This window comes from Plectropomus leopardus, chromosome 9 (genome assembly GCF_026936395.1).
Source record: "Plectropomus leopardus strain MGB_pleo_1.0 chromosome 9, ASM2693639v1, whole genome shotgun sequence".
Lineage (NCBI taxonomy): Eukaryota > Metazoa > Chordata > Actinopteri > Perciformes > Serranidae > Plectropomus > Plectropomus leopardus.
The window spans coordinates 19,332,991-19,360,130 of NC_142184.1; the positions used below are offsets into that span (position 1 = coordinate 19,332,991).

A 27,140-nucleotide genomic window follows, 5' to 3' on the forward strand; every position below is an offset into this window, starting at 1 on the left:
AATCCCACCAGTCAGAAATAGCTGATTTTAAAGCACAGCATTTCAGAGAGGTAACCTACAGACAGACTGACCAATAAGCGTTTCAATATTCTGTTTATTGAAGACCTTACGCATATACATTCATATCAGTATTACTTTTACAAGACAACGTAGCAATCCTTACAAGCGCAAAGAAGGGAATGCAATGAGGGACAAAGTAAAAGGACGATAACAAACAACTATAACACTGAAACAGGGTTTCTTTAAATGTCATGGATGGTAAAACTTGTTGCATACCATTTCTTTATATCCATTCTTGGCAGTATGATATCATAGGCCTACAACCCTCACAACCACTAATAGGCATGGGAAATATGGAATGCCATATTGTACAAGACGATCAATAACATAACGCACTATTACATAGCGATAAGGGATCCTCAAACAGGATGCAAATAGTAACATGTAATTTCATTTTACAAAGTTATACACGAGTACAAGGTAAGGAAGGGACAACACTGAGCACGTTGCAAGGAGCAAGTACATTTAACAGGCCTAATAGGCCCTCCGTCCGTCCTTATAATAATAATAATAATAATAATAATAATAATAATAATAATAATAATACATTCTTTGTAGACCTTTGTGTCAAAAATGTTTAAGGTTGTGTTTTGCTTTTGATTTGTTCAGAGAAAAAAATGTATAAAAAGTCCCTTAGAGAAAAAGTGGCCCGCAGAACATGACTTCTAGCTATTTCACATCAATAACATGCTGCAAATACATTTCACTGCTATAGCTTATACATGACAGATGATGCACTGCATTCGCTCCGAATTAAGGGAGCACACACGTAGGCCTATGATTAACTTTTTCTAAACTTATACATATTTATTTTCATTATAAGCACCAGGTTTCACAAATGCTCTTTTTAGGCCTAAAGAGTTATTTCCACTCCCAGTTGCAACTTTAGGCGCCTCCTTTTTTTAACCAAGTTGGCCTAAAAAAATGTTCTTATATTGGTGAATATTTCCATTACAGGTCTTGGTGGGTTTATTGTAGAATATACTATTTTTTAACGGGCACAATCTGGACGTGGACATTTAATAGCAGCTCAAAACCGTATTCAGACGGTGATCTCACTTAACTAAAGAAACGCAACCCATGCAGGATTCTGTGGTTGTTGTTAAGACAAGTTGAAAGGTAATAAAAGTTTTTTTTTTTTTTTAAAAAAAAAAAAAAAAAAAAAAGGTATCTTTAAAAACGTGTTAGCACATGAGCGAAGTCATGGCAATTTTTCAATGCGCAGTCATAAAGATAACAATATGGATTACGTTGCGGTTTAAGTCCTCCCTCTCCTCATGCAGACTCACAGACTTCCTGCCCGTGACCGTGAACGTGCCCACAAAGCGTGGCGAAAACTATGCAAAGGAGACAAGGATGATGTTGCTCCTACCAAACAAATTATGGCGGCAGAAGTATTAATCAACCGGGAGGGAGATTTCTTCCTTAACAGTTTGCAACCTCCGAGAAATTATTGCGCGGATGCGGCTCCAGTCTGTCTTTCTGGCTTCTCTGCTATTTTAGGCCTATTTTTGAGATTTTATCACGTGCCCCCGCTCCCTCCTTATTTTGACTACAACTGGAACAAAATAAAAGATGTCATCATGTGTCATCCTCAAGTGAGCTTTGATAACTCATTTTTTACACAGAAAAACACATTCTCACAGCTTATTGTGCGATTATACCAAACATGAAGGCAGTCTTACTGACATGTAGACTTTGAATGCCAGATAGTGGCATGTTTTTGGGCGTGTGTTAGCCCGCACCTTTGAGAGAGAGAAAAAATATCCTAAAATATTGTAATAATTGCCTGCAATGTAAAAGATGGATAGATGAGTGCATGCATTGAAATAAGACCTAAGGGAGCGTAGAAGGCTTGGCTTTTTTACTGCCTATCGATTCACCTTCTGCCGCATCTCTAAAAGTAGGCCAAGGCTTGCTCCCTCAGCATGAGTCTCTTCTTCTTCATCCTGCGGTTCTGGAACCAGATCTTCACTTGTTGGTCGCTGAGGTTCAGACGGTCGGAGAGCTCCCTCCGCCGCTGCCTGGTGATGAACTCATTCAGCATGAATTCACCTTCTAACTCAGCCAGCTGAAGTTTGGAATACGGTTTACGCTTCTTTCTGGTCCGAGTGTGCATCGGGTACCACGGGGCACCTGGTGGGGGGAGAGGGAGGAAGGAGGAGGAGGGGGGCATACAGCGGATTAGTCACCACAGTTGCAAAATCACGGTCACCTCCAAGGTTATGAGGAGCCTACAGGGGCGTCAGTTGTCCACGGGAAGCTTGGGTAATTGCCTTACTGTGGGCTGGGTGAATTTAACATTCATGTGAGCAGTAAGCTGGGGGGCAAGCACAGAATTCTATCTATCTACAAGTAATTGCATTATAAAGATAAAATACATCTAAAGATGTCTGCTGTCGCGTAAATGCAAATCTAGAGAGAATGTTTTGTAAAACATCCCAGATGTAGAGATTCAGAGAACTGACGACTCTGGAAGCTGTCACTTCCTACACACACACACACACACACACACACACACACACACACACACACACACACACACACACACACACACACACACACACACACATACACACACACACACACACACACACACACACACAGCCAAACCGGATTTGTTTTGGTCTCTGCCTGAACATCTCAAATTCAATCTCAGGGCCACCAGAAGGTGCCAAATTTTGTGTATTTTTTTAAAAAATCATTTGTATTTTTTGTATTTTTTTTATCCCCCCTCTATAGAGACCACCAGTATACAGCGGTTTGTGTCACAGGAAGTTTTATTGTCGCAGTTAAAGTAGCATTAACGTGATAATTAAGCCGTGCTTGCAAATACCCCTACTTATTTGCGAGTTTCAGAGCATATTAAATGACTCTTGAGTACACAGCGACAGATATTAATTCTGTTTACGAGTCATTAAAAAGAAAACTCTCTCTATTCAATGCAGTCAACCAAAGCGCCTCACCTCTTTAAATCACTGCGCTAATTTGTTTGCACAAAGTGTAACAATACACTAAAGCATTTACATATCTGAATTACAGGTTTGTTTGCAGTTTAAGGTGTGGAGATGCAACGACTGATCATTTATTCAAAAGCTGGTGGGCAATATGGTTCGCTGGGGTTATCTGTAACTGTACACAACCACATGGTGCGTGAGGCATTTTAGGGCAACCCCTAGCGGCGTTTGCTCACCACGCAAGTGCCCTGCAGGCTGATCTGGGCTGCAAGTTGTGCATCAAGATAACGAGCTCTAATGACGATGTAATACCGCAAGAGTACGCAACGTGCAGGTCTCTTATAAATAATGTGAACGTGCGTTTATAATAATAGTGGTTTAAAAAAAAATCACCCACCTCCGCCTGCGGCTATGTTGCTTGAATGGCTTCCCGGTGACACCAGGGTCTGTGTGTCGCTGGATGGAGGCTTGCTTCCCTCGTTGAGCAGAGAGGAGCTGGAGTCGGACTCCATTGACTGACAGGATGGCGGGTCTTGCGTTAGTTGCTCGGTCCCATAATCATATTTGGAGAAGGCGGCTGTGCTGCCAATTCCACTGTGCATCCCGTGGTCAGATGTTAATGATGATGTGTCTCTCGCCCTATCCTCTCGCTTGAGGCTGCTGCCACCTGAACAGGTCTCTCTGTTCCCGTTGTTATAATAACATTTACCCTCTTCTGGTCTGCTGATTTCACACGACCGATTGAAAGAAGGGTTAATAGACACGGGGCTGCTAAAGTAGGATTGAGAGTATCCATTGCACGGCTCCGAAGGATTCCACGGGAGGGAGCAAACATTGTCCCTTCTCGGGTAGGAGAGCGACGGTAGCCCCGCCAGTTGTCCCCCTGAGGCTCTAAAATTCGGAAAGTAAAATGTGTCTCCAGTGTGGATGTTTACCAAAGGTCCCACAAACCCTGGATTAAGAAGATTATGCTCGCCCATTTCCGCGGGCCCGACCAACAGCTTCTAGTTTATTGCAATCTGACATTTAACATAGTTAAACCTGGAGGGGCACCTGATTGGTCATTCCCGAACCACGTGTCCAGGCTAACTTCTGTTACACATGGTACCACCCACTCGGTCCATCTCAGACAAAACAAAACATTAACTTCTGTATTATAGAGGTTTATATGCTTTTTAAAAATACTATAAACCTTTTATTAAAAATGTAGAATCTTGTTTTTCTTCACTTGAGTCATGCTGAGTCCAAAAGGAGCCCTGGCTGCTTCTCCTTTTACACTCGTGGAACTGTCCATGGCCTCGTTTAATATCTTTATAAGCTGGCAAAAGTTTTTAAAATGCTATTTCTTATGAAAACTATTTTTTCTTGAAGGAGAGGGCGCATATGACATCTTGTTTTCTAGCAAATTATGGTTGAATTCTATGTCACATAAAGCTGTGATGTCCCAATTTTACAAGCTTGTTTTAAGAAAAGACTGATGCTCATTGCCGCACTCTACTCATATTTACAGTAACAGGGTCAGCAGGTTGAAGCCACTGGCTCTGTAAAAGAGGACGATATTCTACAAGGTTACTTTAAGAGGGTATATTTCACATAATATTCCCTAGTACACCTCACATGAACAACTTTAACAGATACCTCCAATAAACGTTCACAGCCAAACTCTGGTGGGATTGTTATACCTCTCACAATTCTTTTATATGAATTTTACAAGATATCAGAGGGCACTTAACTGATTCAATCAGCCGAGAGTCTCTCTGCTTTATATCTCGCTAATTAGTTGATTTGTGGATGCAGCTCTGAAGACACTGAGCAAATATGTGATATACAATACTGTAGTCATGCCTCTGTTCTAATAAATAAATACATTTTTTAAAAAAACCCAACTTTTTAACAACAAAAAAACTTTCAAGACACTCCAGCATAATGCACTTTTTTTCTGCAGAAAACTTTGTGTGCACAAGATTCAGGCATTCTGAACAGCTGGCACAAGAATTTCTAATGTGGTCTTTGTGCACAACTATCATCCTTCAACATATTCTTATGACTGACCCTTGCCTTTTGCAATTCCCCTTTCGGCTCCAGACTCCTCATTAATTGAAAAATAAATCTAGAAAGACTTTACAGCTTTCTATATTATGTTATATCAGTCCAGCAACTATTTTGCCAATCCCTCTTTCCCTTTATAAATTCATAATTTACCACCGCCCCCCAACTCTCTACATGTAAGGGAGACAAAATCAATTTATGGATCTCAAAAGTTTTCATAACTCAGCATCAGGGAGCTGCTTATGTCTCAATTATGGCAATTAAAAATATTTTAAAAAAAGTCTGACTACGTCAAGGACAAAAAGTTTGAGTCATCAATGACAGGGACTCCTAAATATAACCAAGCGCAAGTACGTCGCCGTCAATCCACTCAAGTTCAGACGCAGACTCATGGTGGCTTGAACTTGATATTGAACTCAAATACTCCATTTAAATAAATAAAATTAACAGAAATTAGAATCAATAAAACAAAATAAACAGCATTTTATGCTGCGATACCTTAAAGTGAGGGCTAAGAGCCCAAGTCATAAAAATAATGTGAATATATTCCAACATGCACCGATAGCCATTTCACGGATTTAAAAAGCACCCCATCATGTTCTATAATATGGCACCCTGGAAATAAATTAATATGAGTCCAAATAATAAAAATAAACAATCTGATTAAATTAATTAATTATTGATATTATGAAGGGATTAACAAAAATGTGCAGGGTTGCAGCAGCTTGCACATGCGTGCAGATTGCTGCTGGCTGCGTGCTTCAAATTTGCCAATGAAGTGTTATGTGAGAACATCAGCATTCATTTAAACATTGGTTTGGGGAACGATTTGCAAGTCAGTCGATATTTGATAGCTGCATCCGTCACTTGTGACCATGTATCCTATCTAACGCAAAGGCACAGGGCCCTAGCCTTAAATAGAAAGACAAATATCAAATGTTTAAACTGGAGAAGCTCTCAGGGATCCGTTACGGTGTCATCCTGTCCCCTGGACTCATTGCATGCACATTCTTGCATCTAGTTAGTGAGTCTCGCAATGCAGCACAACATCAATCCAATATAATATCTTGTGCCTTACTCTTATGAGGAGCAATGGGGTGTCTTGGTATCACTCCTCGTGTTATTATAACAGCAACCAAAAGCAAAACAGTGCAGTGTGACGTTTACAACAAAATGGCCCGGATGGTCATCCAGTGAGTAACGTATATAGGCTTAAATCGCCACTTTACCTCGGAGAAAAGAGGCCATGTGTTTCGCCTCTTTGCCTCGCCTCTCCACGCCTCCGATCCCAGTGCTCCAGATCCGCATTTCACATTCAAACAACTGATCGTCTGTTCAGCGCATCTTAAACTCTGCGATGATGTCATGTGTGACCATGAGCTTCAGGCCTTGTTCTCTCATTAAGGAAAACTAGAATCTGCTTTTAAAAAGAACTTGGTAAACGGAGCATATAGCACTGTCAAGGTCACTGTCTAGTACACTGTCTGCTCGATATTGAAATTACCCTCCTGGAATTCACTGGTCCTGTCCAGACAGGGCAATAGTCTAAACAAAGGGCTTTTCTTCCCTTTTTCTCTCTTTGATTCTCTGCGGGCAGGTTGCCACAGTTATAGCCTTGTGCAACCCTTTTAAAGCTTCCTTCAAGGAAAACAAACCACCAAGGGAAGCCTTAAGAGCCCACAACAGTGCTAACGTTTGAGTTGAAAGCGTTGGCTGATCTTTTTCATTTGTTTACAACAGACGATACTTCAGGCGGGTTTGCTACATCTCTGAGCTCATTAAAAAAAAAACAAAAAAAAAACAAACAAACAAAAAAAAAAAACAACCCAAAAAAAACCCAAAACCCCATGCATTCTATTATTCAATTACTTCAAAATGTTTGTTGGGGATACCCCACATCCATCTGGAAACAATAATAATAATTTGAATTTCAAAGTCTCTATAAAAATATAACACATGAATAGCTATTCCATATGTGCGATTTTTTTGTAGATATATGCAAATTAAACATTGCAAACTAGCATTTAAAGTAAAGCCATTGCCTCATCTGATAGATACAAACATTTGAACTTGACTGTCACTTTGTATAAAGTTGTCATACTATAAACTGCCAAATTGTATAAGATAACATAAGGATATGTTATATTTTATTTTATTTTTGTGTGTGTGTGTGTGTGTGTGTGTGTGTGTGTGTGTGTGTGTGTGTGTGTGTGTGTGTGTGTGTGTGTGTGTGTGTGTGTGTAATATGTGATCAGGAAAATCAAATAATCAAATGCAAACTGCTCATCTACTATGACCATGTATTCATGATAAATAAATTATGTATACTCAAATCAAACCTGGCTCACGTCGTCAGTCAGACTGGATACAAATATTACATCGCTTTAACACAATGCGACTTTTCAAACAACAGTGTTGTCAATTGTGTAGAATGTATTAGCCGCATTATATCGTATATTATGCAAATACCTCAAAGAAAAATAAATTCATAAAGACCATTCAAGTGAACGTCAAAATTATTCAATTCACGTCATCTAATACTCATCCGACATGCTATTTCCAACTCCTCGGATATATTTCAAGGGAAGACCCATCAAATCACAAAACCGTGCATTAATTGCATTAATGCAAAATTAAACGTACACAACAAACGCAGGACAAAACATTAGACAAGTCCTATACTCGCATATGTTCAGCTGTAACTTCTGTATGTGTTGTTCCATTCACTATCAGCAGGCCTTGAACTTTTAACAGAAAAAAATCTGCATGAAAATAATATTTGTCACCTCCATATTTCAAAAATACTGTCAAACGCAATTAAAAACTACCTATACTCAGCCAAAACAAGTCATAGCAATGAATAAACATATTCGGTTTACTACAAATAAAGTCTCCCTAAATGAGAGACAGTTGCAACACTTCCTGATATTTTCCTCTGGTCACCACCAGAGGTTATCAGCCCCCTGTCTCATGTGTCTGGCTGACAGCGGCCTGCAGCTTTGGTGCCTTCTCACACAACCAAAAGCTATGCAACTTTTTATACTTTTTACATTTTAAGGGAAAAATCAGCGGCTGGTGAAGGTGCAAAGCGTCTTAAAGATTTTAGTTTTGTTTATTCTGTTTTTTGTTTGAAAAGTTGCTGTCTGGTTTTAGTAAGTTTGCTCTGGGTCTGTCTTTGTTCGACATAATAAATGTTAATCCCGGGCGTGTATCTTATTTGATTGAGCTTACTTTAAGTAACAAGTTAAACTAGTAAAAAATTAACTTCCACGAAATTGTGTATATTTCTTTAAATAGAATTTCAGAGTTTCTTCTACAATTGTATGTAAAACTGTTTTAAATATGCGAGTATTTCTATATTTATGCATTGTAAAATGAATTATTTCTAAAGACATTTTAAATTTAAATATTCGTGTACATTTGAAAGAAAAAAAATGTCCCTTGGCTTAAACTAACAAATAATTTGCGTACTCTGCCAGTTTTGTTACATTAGGCTGTTTGAGATAGTTATGTGGCAAATCCGTTCTCATACATTTAACACCAACCGATAGACAACTTCAACAAAATGTTTTTTTTGGTCATATTTAACATAATGAGTTAATTTATACAAATTGTATTTTAAGCAGGCATATTTTTTTCTCTAACATTAATCACCACTGCGCGCCCTTTACTTTAAAGAAAATAATGATTCAAAGATTAATTACAAAACATATTATCTATCATGTTTCTGAAAGTTGGTTTTGTCTTAAAAATGTATATTGTTTGTCATGAGCCAAACAGTCATAAAACTAAGTCCACACAGGCCTGCTGTCATAGTAGTAAGAAAACGGCCATACCTGTAATCGTTATATTGCGGGCGACGTCGTATTATCGTTTCCTCTCGCAGTGTAGACAGTATGGCTGTTTGAGGCGAATTACTGGTGTTGGTGTGAGACGTCAAAAGTCTACCTGTCCTTCGTGGTCAATAACACACACCTCATGATGAGTGCATGAGACCATTGGTGGTTCCAGAGTGCATGGGCCACAGTCACTTTTACTGGACTTCTGAAAAGAAAAAAAAAACAACACAAAAGAACAGAGCCCAAATGTTAATGCAAAGCTCTGAGACATGGTCCGAAATGCAGGTCAGAGGATATCGGTACACTTCCCCTTTTTTATGTATTTATGGCATGTCATTAAGCCCCGGCTGTCTAGACAGGGAAATAACACCTTGTTTGCCTACAAACAAACCGCCCGCATTGGTGTCCAGCCCCCTATTTATTATTCACAATCTGCTGTGATGTCAAGGTCAAAGTGACTGCATAGTCATGGTCAAGGGTAAAATCAGGAGACCTAGAACTTTCCACAAAATCCAGGAAGCAGACAAACAAAAACTTGAAGTCTGACGACTTGGAATCTAATCAACGATCTCAGAAGATCTGATGAGCTGGAAAAAGTGACCAGAGTCCAGCCTACCACTCGCCTATAGAGAAATTAAAAAACAAAAACACCAGAAAAGGATGTTTACGGGAATAACTACAACATCAGGCACATTGGGGAAAATATGTAGGACTCAGAGGTGAATTATTTGGCCAAAGAAAAAGTCAAAACCTTATTTACTTTTATTTGCATCTAACGTGACGGACTAATCTGCGTTTATGATTACTCAGAGTAAAACTGAAATTGCAGGCTTGAAATAGACTAGTTGTTCGTATCTTAAAGTAAACCACCCTTAAATTTGTTTGTTCACATCATAGTCATGTTTAAATATAAGTTTCCCACCTATTTTCCTCTTTCTACTTCTACACCTGAGTTAGCCTGACTTGTTTACAAAATATTATGGGCTTTTTGGTTGATAACGCAGGCCGCAGGTACAAAAAAAACTTTACGGATATATTCAAACAAAATGTGTAAATAATACATGTATAAGCTGTTAACAAAACTATATCAAGAGACTTTCCGCAATGCAGCTTTGGGTGGATTTCGCGCTAAGTGTGTGTATGCGTGACCGCGCGTGTATTACTACTATTAATATGTTTAAATTATGAAAATAAGGACTTTATATTGGTGACAGAATTACAAAGTCTCCTCAAGTTGCAAAACTCACCTGTGCTTTTTACGCAATGAAAAGAAAGCAGGTAACTAATATCCAAATGCGCGCAAAACTGCAAATTTTACAATATACTATCATGTACTGTAACAGATTTACGCACGCAAACGCTTTGTCATTTTAATTTTCGCGTTAATTACGTTTATCTTAATATCTTAAGCACATTCAACTAAATCTAGTGTGGGCAAATTCCTTAAATACACTGGAGGGTGACGGGAAGGTGAAGTGTCCGCTGAACTCTTACAGGTTAGAGGTTATCATATTACTATTATTATAGCAACAATAACTAATTTGTGCCTATGGAATATGAAAAGATCTTAAAATAGCATTTTGGCCATCCAGTAAATGTTTCTGTGAGAGCTGACGCATAAATCGCTTTTAAATTGCCTTTTGGGTTGTTTCCGATGATCCTGAAATTGAACTTGTGCCAGTTAACAGGTAAAAACAGTGGGCATTCACTCTGATTAAAAATGCGCAAGGAGTTGGAGGGCAGGGCGGGATATATTTGGGCTGAGTTTCTCTCACCCGTCGAGTGTTTCTGTAAATTGATCAATTTGAAAGATCAGATCCTGCAAGAATAATATACAATGCCTATGTAGAATAAAATGAGTCTAAATGTCTCGCTTCATGTTGTATTGTTCTTAGTTTGCAAGAGTGCGAAATGCGCCTTGCTGTTCACTAACCATGCGTAATCGCTGCATCCTCTCCTGTTGCCATTACTAAGACTCCAGGATGCCCAATAAGTCTTAATCAAGCACTTTGCAACATAAAATCCTCACTCGCCCATCGGCTGCTGATGTTATGGACTCAAGTTGAAGAGCAAAGACGACAGCGGTCAGAGCCTCTGCTGCTTAATGACACCAGTGTAACTTGAAACGAAAGGAAATGCTGCAAGTAGGGTGGTTGATTGACTTGAATATTTAAGCATTTTCATAATCATCATTTATTTATGAAACACGTTACCAGTACGTAATTCAACACCACAATACAGTTCACATACTGCACGAAAAGTAGAAATTACAGGCTTCGTACAAAGCGTGTGATCAGCTGCAATGCTACGCTAACAAAGACAAAATAAAAATTAAAACGATTGTGCATTTATGTGTAATACTCACTGACTTTTAATGGTTTACAATCATTCCAGTTGCATGACAGAATCCTTCACTGACAAAGGAAAACATACAGATCTTGGGATATTCCAGCTTACAGTTCCGCCATACTAGATAATATGAATTAAATAAAAAGGCATTGCACTATACAGATTAACAACACAGGAGCCTTTGTTTAACCCCTGGTTTAAGAGAACATTTCCCACACAGAGGAACATAGCTTTTGAAATTCTGAAGGAATATTTAAAAAAAAGAAAGAAAGAATTCTTTCTCTCCGAAGTCCTCTTTGTGAGCTTTTTGAAGAAGTCTCAAGCTCAGCGTGTCATTATGCCACAAATTATGTCCATGTGACGATTATCTTTCTAAAATGACATCAATCAGTCTCCTTTGTTTTGATCTGCTCGGTGTGAAGTCTCAGAAATGTCATCAGTCCTTATGAGATTTGGCTTGGAAAAAAAAACACGCAATACTTGTCTTTGAAATACAGATATCGTTTTAAATATTATATATTTATATATGTACATTCATATAAAACAAATGTGAAGTGAATTTTCAATATTTTCACAGTTTTTAGAGCATTATCTCTAACTTGAAAACAAGGGGCTTGGTGGCATGGTCGATGGAAATGATGGAACTTAAATAAAAAGAACAAAACAAAACAAAAAAAAAAAAAAACGATCTGCCAAAATGTTCTTCAGCCACGAATTTTTGATGCAAGAGGTAAATAGATGGCATGGTGTGTTGGAAGGTATGAGTTGCAGTTTCAAGGAGGGCGCTCATCTCATCAAGTGGTGTGCATGTGATTGCTCTTGGATTTACTGACAAATTTCTTCTCCTTGACTCGCCGGTTTTGGAACCAGATGGTCACTTGACGCTCTGAGAGGTTGGTGGCGGCCGAGATGCGCCTTCTCTTGTCTTTGGTGATGAACTTGCTGGCTGCATATTCTTTCTCCAGCTCCTTAAGCTGGATTTTGGTGTAAGGGACACGTTTTTTACGCCCACGGCGGTAGCTGCTGACCTCAGGCTGCAGTGGCACAACATCTAAAGGAAAAGGAAGGGAAATTGCCAGGAAAATGTTAGCGCACAAACACCCACAATGTTTCACTTAAAAAAAAATCAGAAGCAACTTTGGTTGACAAGACTGATGTGTTTCTGAAGCATGCTGGGAAATGTTTAGATTTAATTACTGAATTAATCTGTAAGAGAAAAATAAAAGTATTTTTAATAATTTTATTTTCAAGGTAAAAATCCTGCTTTTTCTCTGATCGCGTGTGTGTGTGCGTGCGTGCGTGCATGCATGCGTGTGTGTGTGTGTGTTGTATGTTTGTGCGTGCTGTCTGCAAGCATGGGAGGGATGGAGGGACACACAACAGCAAATGCATTGCGGTCAAGATCTCAGGTGTACTGCACCTGACATGCAGGGACGCAAATATAAAATCGTCTAAGAGAGTTCACTAATGTAAAATCCACTCCGTTTGTGCTCCATAGTGATAAGTCATCCTCTGTTTCTGTAAATGAACAATCATTATCAAGTTACAGCCTCTACAATTGTGCATTGTTTTCTATGGCAAGTGATCGATGTTTATTCTGAGGCTGCATGTCGATACTTAATCTCCTGGTTGACAATCTACTAAACTACACAACCCTGTTAAGGGTATCTTGGATAAATCTCTCGTATAGATGTTTAATTGAACTGCGGGGTGCGAGTGTGTAGGTATAAACTGCAGTAAGTGCAATGTGGGTGCAATACGCCGGTCAGTGCCTGATTAGAAAATAAAAATTACAATTTGCCAACCAAAACTTTAAGTTTTTATTAGGCTAATCATAAGGGTTAAAAATTTAAGTAAATGGTCAGATTTTATATGCACTTGTCTGAATTTTCCTTAAGAGTGTACACACTTCTAAATGTTTCTAGAAGCCCAAAAACCTTTAATGGACACCTTATATGTCCAGGTAAGAAAAGTTCTAGGATTACACCCTTTCGCCAAAACTGGAGCTGGGTGCAAGGCAGCCAATGAGAAACATGACAGAACACGTATGGCAATACCTTGAGAAATAGTGGCAAGCTGTGAGACATTGAGCTTTGTGCCCTCCTGTCAATTTACAGTCAAGAGTTATGGATATTTCCCAAATGTTAAGAACCATCCCAATTTAGTCAAATGGGTATTCTAACATTATCTTTATTATATCTTTATTGTTTTAACATTTAAAGTATGAGTTGGGTGTGTGTGAGTGGAATTCGTTGTTTTTGTATCTTTTTTATTTAAAAAAAAAAGTTTTACGTGCCTATGTGCGTCAGCTTGTGGTGTGTGTATATGGTGTGTCTGTGAAGCGAGACAGAAAGACATGGACAGCGCGCTCCCGTGTTTTTAGTGCATGTGTGCGCGCGCATTTGACTGCGTGCCCGTGCTTGCGTGGCTTGCTCTTGTATATTTTCATTATAAAAAAAAGGGGGGCAAATGTCGCGCGAGCGGTTCAGTCGAGGTCTGAGCAGTTTCCCATCTGATATTAAAATACCTACAGATTTCGAATAGATAACAAAGCATTGTGATAAAAGAAGCAGTCCCGTAAACACTCTGTAAACTACATACTGCTCGGGCCCCTGTGTCCACTATCAGATATCTTGCATGTATGGAAAAGCAAAAGGCGAGCCTGAATTATAATGTGAAGTGGTCAGTGGTTGTGAAAGATTTGTGAAACATGATGCAGAGTCTGTGTGCAAAGCAACTGTTGGATTAATTAATCCTGATATATGCAGGGGATTGTGGACACATTGCAGGGATTTATTGTACCATCCAAACACAGCAGGCTAGCTCCGTCACTATATTATCAAACAGGGGCAAAGGTATGCAGTGGTGTGGCTTCCTATTCTACGTGACCGAAACTTAACATTCATCATATGACTTCACATGGAAAAAAACAAAACAAAACTACAAACTGTCGAAAGCAAATACTGCTTCTGAATTTGTATTAACCATTTAAGGGGCTATGCAACTACAAATCCCCATGTACTCAAAAATCTGATTTTTACGCATACTTCTAGGGAAACATACGGATTTGTTTAATGTCAAACTGAGAAATATTTCTCCCTAAACTCGCAGAGTCCATAAAGGATATATGATAACTGACATAAGGCTTGACATCTGTATGTTTGTTTAGCACATTTAGAGTTTCACTTGACTTCTCTGTAAGTTGATATTGGCACTTTAACACAATAAAATACATAAACTAAGCAATAACATCTCAGCAGAGTAAAAATATCTGACTACATTTAAATAGCTTTCTTTATGTGGTGACACAGGTATTAAAAGCCTACAAGCCGCTGGACTAACATATGAATTACAAGCTGGAGACAGCTTTTAAAAAAAGACATATTATTTTTTACATACCTGGAAAAGGTGATTTCCAAAGATGAGATGACTGCGTTTGTTCTTTGGAGCAGTACACCTGCCCATCCCAGCCATTGGAGAGAGCCCAGTGCTGGTAGCCCTCCATGGGGATCAAGGCGTCGTGCCTCGGTTCGGGATGGGCACTGATACTGGGCACCACGGACACGTCGAGATATCCAGGGACAGCCTGATACGAGCTAGCGAAACTCGGGTAGAAGGCAAATTCTTTCGCCCTCGTAGACAGTTCTTCCGTGGGCAGCGCTGTGCTGGGCTCGGCATATTTCTCTGCGGGATGGTACGAGCAGGGCTTCTGCTGCAAGTTCACGTTGTGCGAATGAGATAATCTACAGCCGTAATACGGGTTTCCAAAGGGATAACCGTAGCTCAAAGATGCGCTGGATGATGTCTGAGGAGCGGGACACTGCCGGCCGGTGTCTGGAGAGGAAATATCCGAGTAGACGGAGCCCTGGTGGGTCGCTATGGTGCCAGAGTGTCGTCCCAGCGCGGGGTGCGACATCAGGTCCCTGCAGTGGGTCGCAGGGCAATTACCGCTCAGTCCCTCCATTGTTTGGCTTTTATTCTGGTTGTTTTCATTCGGGCTTTTTTCATAAACGTACATCAAGGTGTCCGCCCAGCGTGGATGCAGAACCAGCGAAGTCGTCATATCAGGGGCTGCCGATGCTTTTTAAAAGTCGACTACTCCAAGACGGACACCTCATTTCCAACTACATTTTACACCAAGCGCATGCGCACACGAGACCCTCGTGTGTCCACTTCATTAAGAATCTGGCACGTGATACGCTAACAAGTCCTACGAGATTGGGCTTGTGAGTTGGGGCAGAGCAGCCCTTTAAAGACCCACTGCCTCACATGTCATAGCTTTTTCCTGCAGAACACCGAGTCATATCATTGGCTTAAATCACCGAGACCCACACCCTTAAAGGGGAGTTTGGATACTTCCAACATTGGGGCAAACGAAAACAATCTGTGAAATTTGGCCGACTGCAGGGCTGCCAGAGAATATAATGATACATGTCACAGTTGAAACATTGAAAAATAAAAAATATATATAAAGATTAAAATTAAATGTTGAAATCATGTACATTTATTCCTGAGGCATGGGTGAGCAAACTTTGTGTTTCACTCGGTGAAAGATGCGGCTGAGATTTAGTTTGATTATTAAATGCAATAAATAAAAATGATTTAAGGAGGAATCCCTGGTCTGCAGTCAATTTAATGTCCACTACATAACAAAGTATTACGCATTAAAAAAATACAGTGCTGTCAAAGCAAATATGTCTCCGTCTAATCTTATCAACACTGCTTCTCTGAAGGACGCATTTCCTTTAAACCCGTATACAGCTGCCACTGGGTCACCTATTACCATGCTGAGATGAGATTGTGTGCCTAGTTGTGGATTAATACTGTTCTGGCGGGGCATTATAATTACGTTTACTATTAATGTTGCTTTCTAGACGTTAATATTGGAGTCTGAATATTATAAATTTGGCAAGACGAGTTTTAATTTAAAAAAAAATTAAAAGTCAGGTTTAAAAAAAAAAAAAACACACACTTTGGTGTCTACAGGGTGCGTTCGCGTGTGTGGTAGAACCAGAACTAGTCTTGGCAAAGTTGGGTGTTGCATGTTGCACCTCAGTATAAACAGCTACAGGACGAGGTGAAATCTCTGCAGGTAAGATACCGTCATTGCAAATGACTTTTCACTACAGGATGCATCTTTCATTTGAATATATAATCATAAGTAATAATAAGTATTTGCCTACAATTAATGATACACTATTGTAGTTTACACACACTATTCCCGCAATATGTATGGACAAAGAGGTTGAGTCGATTGGGCCTAAACGATTTTTAAACGATAATGTCACTATACTAAAATGACCATTAAACGAGTTCATGTGATGTTTCTGTTTGACTGAGAGCTCTTCTTTCATAACATACAAGTGATGCTGACGTTTCCGGGCGAAACTAAGAACAAGGGGACGCTTTCAGCTGTGTTCACAGACCATATTCAATAAGATGGCAGATATGCAGACCGATTTCCCCCAGAAACTCTCCCGTCACTATTTTACACGCATCCTTCTTTAGATTTGAAGAACTAGTCGCTAAATACAAAACAGGCCCTTAAATCGCAACATGTAAATCATCTGCTCCTCTCATCTTCTGTAAAAATGCGTCTGGGTTAATATTTAAAACGTAACTGTAATTTAGAGTTTGAAATATTACCAATGGGATAGGCCCGCAAAGTGTTCATAAAACAGACCTTTTGTGATGCCTATCCCATGACTCACTCATAAAGAAGGCTACAGGCTGCCCTACGAAGGGTGCCTAGTTTATCAACATTTTTGCACTGCTGAGTTGTCTTGGGAATAATCAGCCCACCATCGAGTATTTGTATACTACGGAAGCCAAATCCCCTGTCCTTCCTCGGACAGAGACTATTCTTTTGTCTCAAGGAAATTACAACTAAAGAAGTGCTCATCCAAACGGCAGCTGCACGGAAGTCCAAGGTCAAGGTAAAAAAAACGCAGACAAACAGGGTCGTAATCAGAGTCTAGACAGACAAGAATGAACTTCACACTAGAGTATGCATGCAAACTAGCTGTTATTTAGAGAGCCTTACTCGAAAATATTTGCTGTGTGTGAAGAGAGAGAACTCCAAATAATCCCTCTTGTGTGTATGTTTTTTTCCAAGGATCAGGAATTTGACAGCTTTTGCGCTGCAGGAAACCGGTTCCCTCCAAACTAACATTTTCCAGGAAAGCTCAGCCTGCAGAAGATCACGTCTTTTTTTTTTTTTTTTTTTGCATTTTATGGACGATAGTATTATTTTTTGTGCTACTATTTTTTTTAATCTCAGTGCATTTTGTTTTCAGCCAGCCTAACTTCCACATTATGTGTAAATGTTTGTAGACTATAATAGTTTCCCCGAGGGATACACGGATGATGTAGCGTTGGTCAAACAGGCGGCAAAGTCTCAGAGAAAAAAAAAAGTAGTTGTTAAATTTTCAGTAAAAAAAGCTATGATTTGATTAAGTAACACTTTCTGTTGTAATAATCATAAATCCCACGTCAAGCTTTAATCTGGTTTTATGCAAAACTGACAATGACAAAATAGATTTTTAAATATTCTTTTAATTAATATTTCAGGTGAAAAACACCAAATTTGAATCTTGAATAAAGGGGAAAGTAGAGGATTTATTAATAAGGTATTTTCTTTTCTTCGAGCTAGGAAGAGCTAGTACAATTACTGTATTGTTATGGTGACAGCAAATAAATGATTAGCCCAATATTAAATATTTAAGCGTCTGGCGCATTTCCACTGCAGCATAATGCAATACACTAAGACACCAGAGGCCCACTCTTAAACCACATAGTGACGATACTGCAGCCAGTATGCAATACACGCCATGCACAAAATTATTCACAATCAACTCTAAAAGATATCAAACTTCAATTTTTAACTTTTATTTGCATTATATTTCACAAATAATGGACAGGTTGTAAATATACAGGTGGAGTCTTCAAGGATCAGAACTGAGTTATTTTCTTGTTTTTTGTTTTTTTTTTTTAAACTTTAAGCATGTGTAAGTTTCACATTGCGGGACTGTATCACATTTGATGTTATTACCAAAACCACCTTTCAAATTCATATTTAGAAATAAATAATTTAGCCACGAATATGGACTAGGACAGCTAATTGATTTGAAAGTTGATATTTTTTCACCCATAATCCACCCTGAACTTTTACTTTATGCGGCGGAGATGCTATTGGTAACATTGGATATTGTCTATATGCACATTAAATTTTAATTCAGGTTGTGAAATGCATTCTGAAATGGCATTAATTATGAGGGTTTAAATTTCTATTTAGTCACCATAGACTGCCAAAATTCTTACAACTCGGCCAGCAATAAGTAGCAATGTGCGAAAAGACATGTAATAATAATAGTCGTTTGCCTGTCAGTATTATTTAACCAAATTCCGACACCAATGTCCAACACTGCTGAGTAAAATGCTAAATCTGTAACCATGCGTCATTGAGACAACAGCAGATGCGCCATCACAAACTAAAAGGCGTTATATAATATAAAACTCCTGCGGTGTCCGTTTTAATGCATATGAAGTGTTTAAAACTTTAAAGTGGTGTTTGGTTTTTAGTAATCTGCATACAGTTTGTTGTGGAACTTCGCCGAATACAGCGCAACAAAATGCAAATATTTGTCCACTTGCAATTTTAAGAATATATTTCTTTAAAAGCGTAAAATAATCTGCCAGGATGAGTGAACTATTTCTTCTAGGCTGCGGTTTCACTTATTTCAGGAACTGTTAATTGAAACGACTATCAATACCTTGACAACCAGCCATGATGTGCTGCTGTAAATATCTTGACAACCAGACATCATGTCCTTCCAGACAGGCCCTGTCAGACAGAGAGCCCGTCTGATGCGGGCATTTGTGGGGGAGGGGAGAGCATCCATCCCCATACAAATGCTGCCTACCTGCGGCTTCCGCTCTCAGGAACTGACTGCATGTGCACATGACTGAGCCAATGGATCTTATGCACGCAGAATACGCCCTTAAATACATAACGTATATGTAGCATGTGTTACTTCAACCCTACAGTGCCATGCTATAATAATCAATCAATAACCGTATCTCTCTTATTCAGGTAATAACTCCAAAAACTCAAAAGGAAACAAGTGAAATTATCACTATTTCAGTTTCCTTTACCTTGATTGGGGGGGATGCCACATGTCTGCAGTGCAGTCCCTCCATCAAAATGACTCCGAGTCTCTTTCACGCATGTATCAAAAGGTTAGACGACGAGATAACGTCAGTAAAAAGCAGTACAATTACTTGTGAAACATTATCTCACCGGTCTTGAAAATGTTGCAAATCCTTGAGCATAAAAAGTCTTTGAAGAGGTGATGTAGCGATCCAAGAATGTGTTGACAGCTTGCAGGTAGAGTCTGCGCCATGCATGCTGAAAATCAGGTTGCGTTTATGTTTACGAGTTTCCAGCCAGCTTCAGGCTTAGCTCTAAGATAAAAAACATTTTTGTAATCAAAGTAAAGCAAGTGGTAAATTCACTTAAAAGTGGACTACCTCAACCCAAAATAACCCAACAGATTCGCACACTATAATAACATTAAGGCCAATAGTCGTGGTGCATTTTCCAAATGAGAACTCGGAGATTTTAGTAAATGAACATGTCAAACTCAGTGGGATTAACTTTAGACCTATTAAATGTCTTTACTAATTGAATGGGCAAAATCTGACTGTAGTGCATAAATCTCATAGTAAATCAAGACTGGAACTCATTTGGAAGTTGCGCGTGTGACTCACGAGCGCCTGGTCTGGTGCATCACATGTATTCTGCATTATGCTCTGCCTTAATGCAACATTTGCCTCTGCAAAATAGTGAATGCTTTCTTACTTTCAGTAACTCATACATGTTGCCGCTTTGCATGTCCTCTGTGTGTGTGTGTGTGTGTGTGTGTGTGAGAGAGAGAGAGAGAGAGAGAGAGAGAGAGAGAGAGAGAGAGAGAGAGAGAGAGATCGGGCTGTTGTTCAGGAGGCAGGAGAGCAGAGCAGTCCACTGTCATGAAAACATTCCAACAAAACTAAAACAGCATCTCAATCTGGTGTTTTCCCGTTCAGGCTGGTTTTAATTTACGATCAAAAATGTTCATAATCGCATAAGCCAAGACCACTGGACTTCTGTGCCAACTGCCAGGGCGCAGAAAGGGCCGTGATTCTGTCAAGAAAATGCTAAACTAAAATACATAACTGGGGCAGAACAGAGTTGGTGCGTGACAAACCGAATGAAATGGATACAAGAGAGAAACGTTTAAAAGCAACCGTTAACATGCGTAAATAGATTGCTATGGAGTATTTTGTTTCCATTTCAGCTCGCACCAAGATTCACACATTCCTAGTCGCATTTCTCACAGGATCTTGCTGCACATTTTAAAATGCAGGTCTGAAACTAGCATGCAACATGACTTCTATCAGACATTAGCTGCGGATCCTTTAAGTTTATAAAAACATACATCTATTGCAACAACTGTATAAATTTGTGTCACTGGGAGGAAGCCATGTTTGCAAAGCAAACTGAAATTAGCTTAAGTACTCGTGAAACGACGTACAGTGAAGAAAAAGTGTCGAGTTTAGGCCATATAGAGGTTTGGGGGGGGTGCAGCCCCCCCCTTACACTCACTTTACCCACCAACACCTTCTTATATGTGACACAGACTCGTCTTAATCTTAAAGACGTTGACAGATGTACATTGCAGCACATCTATCAGAGAAGAGGCTTTAAAATCAGATATTAGTGCTTTTCTGAAACCCAGTAGATTTCCGTTCATGTTGGTGGATGGTTTTAATCACCACGAGGTAAATCCATCTATTTATTTGCCACTGATAATATAAATGTTTGTCTAGTTGTTGTCGGCTTTTGCTAAACCACGCATGAAAAAAATCTATGTACGCCACAATTTAAGCCTGATTTACATCCGATCTGACTCGTTTAACCTCATCCAGAGCAGGTAAAGTAGGATGGAGATGGCTGTGGTTTAACCGCAAAATAAAGCAGGCCAGGCGGAGCCGCGCCCAGAGGACAGAGGGCAGGCTGGCAGACCACCGCTACAGTCTGGCCAAAGTGGATTTACAAAATACAACACGGGCTTTACATCCTTTGTATTCAATGTACTTATCATATTGTTACTAAAACGTCAGTGGTACATTAGTTGACGCCGACTGCAGTGTTTAGGCTACCAAATTAGAGAGGAAGGTATCTTTGCGCGTCATTTATGCAACACAGAATACTTTCATAATGTCGACAAAAGCGTCAACTGCAATTACATTAGTATGAAAAACAAAAACGGTGTACTGGCGAGCATTTAAGCCACAGAAATTTGCAGAATGACATACAATTTAGAAAACAGGCAACATAAGCATGATTACATAAATAGATACAAACATCTGGACGTTTTCAAACGCTGGTAATTACATTTTCTTACTTTCCTACATTTTTACAATAACAGTCTACAACTTTAGACAATAAAGTGTTTTTTTGTATCCTAATATGGACAAAGTTGTAAATGCGCGGCGCCATGAGATAATACGCATCTGTTATGCACAAATACCAGAGGAGAGTGGTTTGGGAAGATAAACATTTAATTTAACATTTCGACCAAAGGTGCTTCTTTTAGGATAGATTTAATGTTAATAATATCATACCGACAATTATCAAGTCATGTCTCAAAAATATTGTAGGACTGAGCCTGTCCTGTCCTGTCTTAAATCTTAATATGATTTATAAACAAATTCTTTTTTGTTTTTGTTTGATGTGGTCAATAATTTAGTATATATCGCCGTCTACAGTTAGTGCTGCAGCTTAATTTCCCTGCAGCGGTCTGGCTGGAAAGCCGGTGAGAAAGCAGACAAAATAAATCCACAGTTTGACGCGTCTCGTCGGAAGTCCAAGTTCAAGTTAAGAGAGGCGGTCACTCCATCCCAGACAGCAAAACAAAAGACACACACGTTCATCATTAATCATCTCACTTCTCTCACGGAATAAAGCGCTTTAAACTTTCAGAGCATATTTCAGACTTGATGCAGGCAAGCCCAAAGCACCAACATAGGCACAAGCTCATTTTTTAAAATGTTTTATGCTTTGGTGTGCTCTCCAAAATAATCTTTGTTGAACTATACAGCTGATGACGATTTATTTCTAGAAATAGTTTTGAAAACTGCGAGTTCTTTTAGGCTTAATGTATAGATTTAAATTGTGATTATAAAATTACTAACAATTGATTAAACCGGGCCATTTAGGCAATATGATGTTTTTTAAAGATTGCCTCATTTTCAATAGGCAGCTTTAGGCAAACTGTGCTGCAGTGCCAGGAGGAAACTAAGTCCCCTGGAAATGGAAATCTGTATCAAAATAATTTTCTTCAAGGGTGTCTTCCTAAATCTCGAGGTTTGCCTTATTGGGCAATATTTCCTCGCCACTTAATGTGCATGCCAGCCTGTAACACCATGCGGCTTTCAAAACGTTGACTAATAGAAAATGTGTCAAAATGCTGAGGACACGCGCTCTGAATGTTTGTGAGCTTAACACGCAGCTGTAACGTTTACTGAGAAACTCTTTAACTAATACTGTTAAATAAAAACTATTCTGGAACGTAAACAATAATCTGCATATATAAAAAGGGCAAACTCTTCCGTTTTTATTTTTACCGAAGAGGCGATTAAGACAAAACATGAACGAACTTACATGCAGTTCAAGCACTGCAGATTTTTTTTCGATCATATATGTTTCTTTCTCTGTGGTCATTAAAACAGAAATGACAACATTTTGTTCCGCAAATCAGTTTGATAAGTTATGAAATGCACAATTTCCTTTTAAATTATCAATTTATTCTTGAATGTGGGCTACATTAATGGTCTTTACAATTTATTATATACTTTCTATGGAGTAGGCGACATTTCGACTTTTATGGTGAGACTAAACTTGTGAAATGAACTATAATATATGCTATATCACTTTATTTACACTAACATTACCAGTACATGTATAATATATGCTGTTGTACAGAATATAAAACGTTAAGCCAACTTTGGTATGTAGGTAAATGGTTTATTTACATAGTCCATGCTGTGAAGCCCACTTTGCTTGAAGACACCAAATAAAAATCCAAGAAATTTACAGAAAGCGATTTTAAGTATAACAAACTCCTCATCCCGTTTGCAGTGACTGTCTGAAGAGGCTAAAGTTAACAAGGGCTGTTGGTTTGGAAGAGCTGCGGACTGAGAAATGATGTCTGCACCTGCTTGTTGTTGGTCAACTCGTTTTGATGTGAGGAAATCTTAAAGTGAGATGGTGCACAGGAAGCCATACTCTGAATCATACCAACGAGGCAAAAGTAAAAGGCACCTCATATTGATCCAAGTTGTTTATGGAAAGCTTATGTGTGAAGCCTCCAGGACGCAGCCAGCTGCAGAGGGTAGCATTTAGGCCACGCTGCTACAAACATATTCAGCACAAAAATGCTTTAAGCATTTTACAAAGCAGCCATATTAGGATTAAACTGATTATTTACGTATTTTATAAGAAGTAATCTTAATCGAGTTGAAGCACATGGATAATGCTATATCTGAGCCATAACAGTAAGGTATTTACACGTGAGTTTTTAAAAAAATGATGCGGCAAAGGGGATTTTACTTCTCATTTTTTTTAAAAAAAACTGACGGCGAAACCACTTAAAGTGGATCTTAATTCAGTCAATTTGATTTGACATTATCATCGGTCAGTGCGTTTTTTTCCGCTTTGTATAAGTGAGTTTGTGGTAAAGTTTGGAGATGGCTAATATACACTAATGCTACACAGGCGCGGTTAAGTTGATACTGTGGGTCTAATCCTAAATGAAACTGGATGATTAATACACGCGATAATAAACAGCTTGAGATAACGTCAGAAGTATTTTCTGTGTGCAATGTGATGTGTCTCAGTGCCCTTATGTTACGCAACTACTGGTCCACACCCTTCAGCGTATACATCTCACGTGCTCAAGGAAATATTAAGCAATTAAACTATAATATTTGCATTCGTGCATGAGCAAACATTTGCCAACTGCTGTCCTCAGATAACATCGCGTGAAGACGGCTGGTTTTTCACCATAGGAATGTGTTTAGGTGAACTTAGGTATAGCAAAGAACATGTGCTTAATATTAAATATGAAACATTTCATGAGGTGTTTGTTATAAGAGCCAGGAAAGCAAAAGTAGGGAATTCTATTAATACACAAACTTTCACAGACTCCTCGTGAAAAGAAAAACATTTTCATACACACATATGTGTGTAAATAATCGTTTCTTGTATGTGTAAGGTTAAAAGACCCACTGCTCAAAGTCTAAAGGTCCAAGACAGATCACTCGTTTGCGCATAAATTGGACATTTGACAGAGGATAAGCATGTTCTGAAGACTGAAGAGTTTTTGACTTAAAACATTTAATTGTTCAAAAGCAAACAGCTCGCCCATATATATAATAACCCAGATGTCTCTTTTAAAACTTCCTCCAGGTCACGTTTCCTGCACCACAAAAACAAAGTGGAAGGCAAAGTAACCAAAGCCTGAGTAAAATTAAAGACAGGGTGGCCAAAGTGGAATTATGGTGAAATCCATACTGTCGCCTGCTGTCTGGTGAATCACAGTTGGTTGCTCTGGATTTCTTTTTGCGCATTGCGTAAATGGACGGAGATGGATTGACAGGCCAGCCATACACGGACTAACGGGAGTGCAGGTTCACTTGTACCAGTGTACTACAGGCATTATGAAGATGAGCAAGTTCAAGTTCAAAGTCGCTGTGCTCAGACAGAGCTGGGTGTGCTCAGGAGAGGACACCCCTCACCTCTCTCACCTCGCTCGTAAACCAAAAACAGTAGCCGTTTACATAAGCGGGGTCCAAATCCGATCCGAGTGGTGAAAAAAAGACCCCCAGTCAAACTGAGACCAATAGAAACTAAACAAAAACTGCGAATCATCTTATGCACCTCAACAGACTAGATTTCAGTTACTGACAAATGATCAAGCATTCATTTACTCATCATGGACATGCTTCACTGTTATGTGTAAATAATAGCATGTTAAAGCAGTCGGCTCTAGATAATGCTCTTTACCAACACCGCGGTAAGATGCATATCTCATCTCTTTCTGTTGTTTTGAATCTGCATGACATCAGAAAATGTGTCTGGACTTTGCGACTCAATAAATTCGGGCAGACTTAAAGTGACAAAGCATCAGTTTTCAAATCCGATTCGAATTTATTTGATATTTCAAAAAATTATTTTTTAAGTGTTAGTCTTGCAGACCTGCCGAACATGTATTTTTATCATGTATTGTTCACCGACAGACAATGATTTGAAACTGCCTTAGAACTCCAGTATGTGCTACCCTTTCAATTATTATTTTTCATTCATTAGCCTATTATAATTCATATGAATCTGAACTCATTATAAAGGGCGTGCATTATTGCAAAAAGTCAAACAGTTATTTGCAGCGTAAATGTTATGAATAAAAATTTTAAAAAAAATCAAAACTCCCATATTAGATTTTAAAAAATGTTATCTGCTCCTCTTGCGTACATCTTTTGTTTAACGTGTCGATTAAAAAAAAACTGCATGTTTTTTTGGGGGAGGTTATTCTATAAAGAACACTTAAATACAAACCAGCACTTTTATTAACATATTCAGACGAGTAATAGGGCGATGAAAAACCACATTCTCTCACTTTTTCTTCCTGCGTGGGATTTTATGGAGAAGCCAACAAATCTCCAAAACTTCGGAACCTGAACTGTGCTACTGTATCTACGGAAAAGTGCATCGGTGCTTCAAAGCTTTAATTAATTTTCTATTTAATTGCACAATTAACGATTGAAGAGGCTGTAAAATAATCCGCATCGGTAAGATATTAAATGCGTGAGAGGGTTTTACATGTAGTTATATGGCAATAATTTCGAGACTAAGATACAGAGAGCAAATTAATGTGCAGCATCAGGCCATTCTGACTGGGTTTAACCTGTTGACTGATAATGCAGACAACAACAAAACAACAATAATCCTTTTCTAATGCAAAGTAAAGTATAGAATCTGGTTAATGAGAGAGAATGTGAAAAAAAAAACTAAGGTTTGAAAAAATGATATCTAGTAGCATAATCCCAAAACAACAACAACAACAACAACAACAACAACAAAAACACATGAAAGATTCATATTCATCATTAAATCTCCGTAATATATTCATACAAAATTACATACCATTTTCCTGGAAAAGTGCTGCCATTATTAATTAACGAATGATAGCAATGTTAACTGTCACTAAGAGGTGAAAAATCTTTTCTAGAAATGAAATGTTAAAATTTTTAATATTAGCAACTTTTTCTTTCTACATCCCTGCAGACAATGTTTCATGACTCACAGCCTTCTTAAATTTTTGCAGTTCTTTGTGCAATGTAGAAGCAACAACCGCTAAATGGCTGTGTGCATTATCAAATCAAATTTTTCATATTTTAGCATTTCAGCAGTAAACAAAATATCTAAGAGCAGCTGCAAAATTTGACAGAATGTAATTTCTACTCAGGATTTTAATCAAAGTACTTCGCATTTAAACATTCGATTGACAGTGTGAACACAGTCATACTTTGTTAACGAAGAGTAAATAAAGAACCTTAAGCAAGGAAGTAGATAAATGATCTGATAAATTATATAAAATTTTACACTGAGTACTGGTGGTCCACAGATCACCTCCCTGGTGTAAATGCCTCTCTATAGCCCACTTTGACTGTTGTGGAATCCTGGAAATATCCCCAAGTAGAAATATTTGTTCATGACCTTGCTTAAGGTCAGAGTAAACACAAAAAAACCATTTAGCTTAGCTGAACTTGGCCAAGAATCTGGGGA

The 27,140-nt window shown here is 38.7% G+C and overlaps 2 protein-coding genes and 1 long non-coding RNA gene across 3 annotated transcripts in view; all 3 read right to left on the reverse strand.

Moving 5' to 3' along the window:
- The window catches only part of LOC148188727 (uncharacterized), an 89,046-nt gene that overhangs the window by 20,113 nt on the left and 41,793 nt on the right, over positions 1 to 27,140 (reverse strand). The window contains exon 5 of the long non-coding RNA XR_015777506.1: positions 8,903 to 9,110. This is a non-coding gene — a long non-coding RNA (uncharacterized LOC148188727). The remainder of the gene's footprint in view (positions 1 to 8,902; positions 9,111 to 27,140) is intronic.
- hoxc12a (homeobox C12a) lies at positions 77 to 4,005 on the reverse strand. The gene is made up of 2 exons (XM_042492538.2): positions 3,415 to 4,005; positions 77 to 2,196 (listed from the first exon to the last, which is right to left on the reverse strand). Exons 1-2 carry the CDS (start codon positions 3,995 to 3,997, stop codon positions 1,958 to 1,960), a joined length of 822 nt encoding a protein of 273 aa, XP_042348472.1. The 5' UTR covers positions 3,998 to 4,005; the 3' UTR covers positions 77 to 1,957.
- Positions 11,222 to 15,345, reverse strand: hoxc13a (homeobox C13a). Its single transcript, XM_042492233.2, has 2 exons — positions 14,654 to 15,345; positions 11,222 to 12,305 (listed from the first exon to the last, which is right to left on the reverse strand). Exons 1-2 carry the CDS (start codon positions 15,315 to 15,317, stop codon positions 12,049 to 12,051), a joined length of 921 nt encoding a protein of 306 aa, XP_042348167.1. The 5' UTR covers positions 15,318 to 15,345; the 3' UTR covers positions 11,222 to 12,048.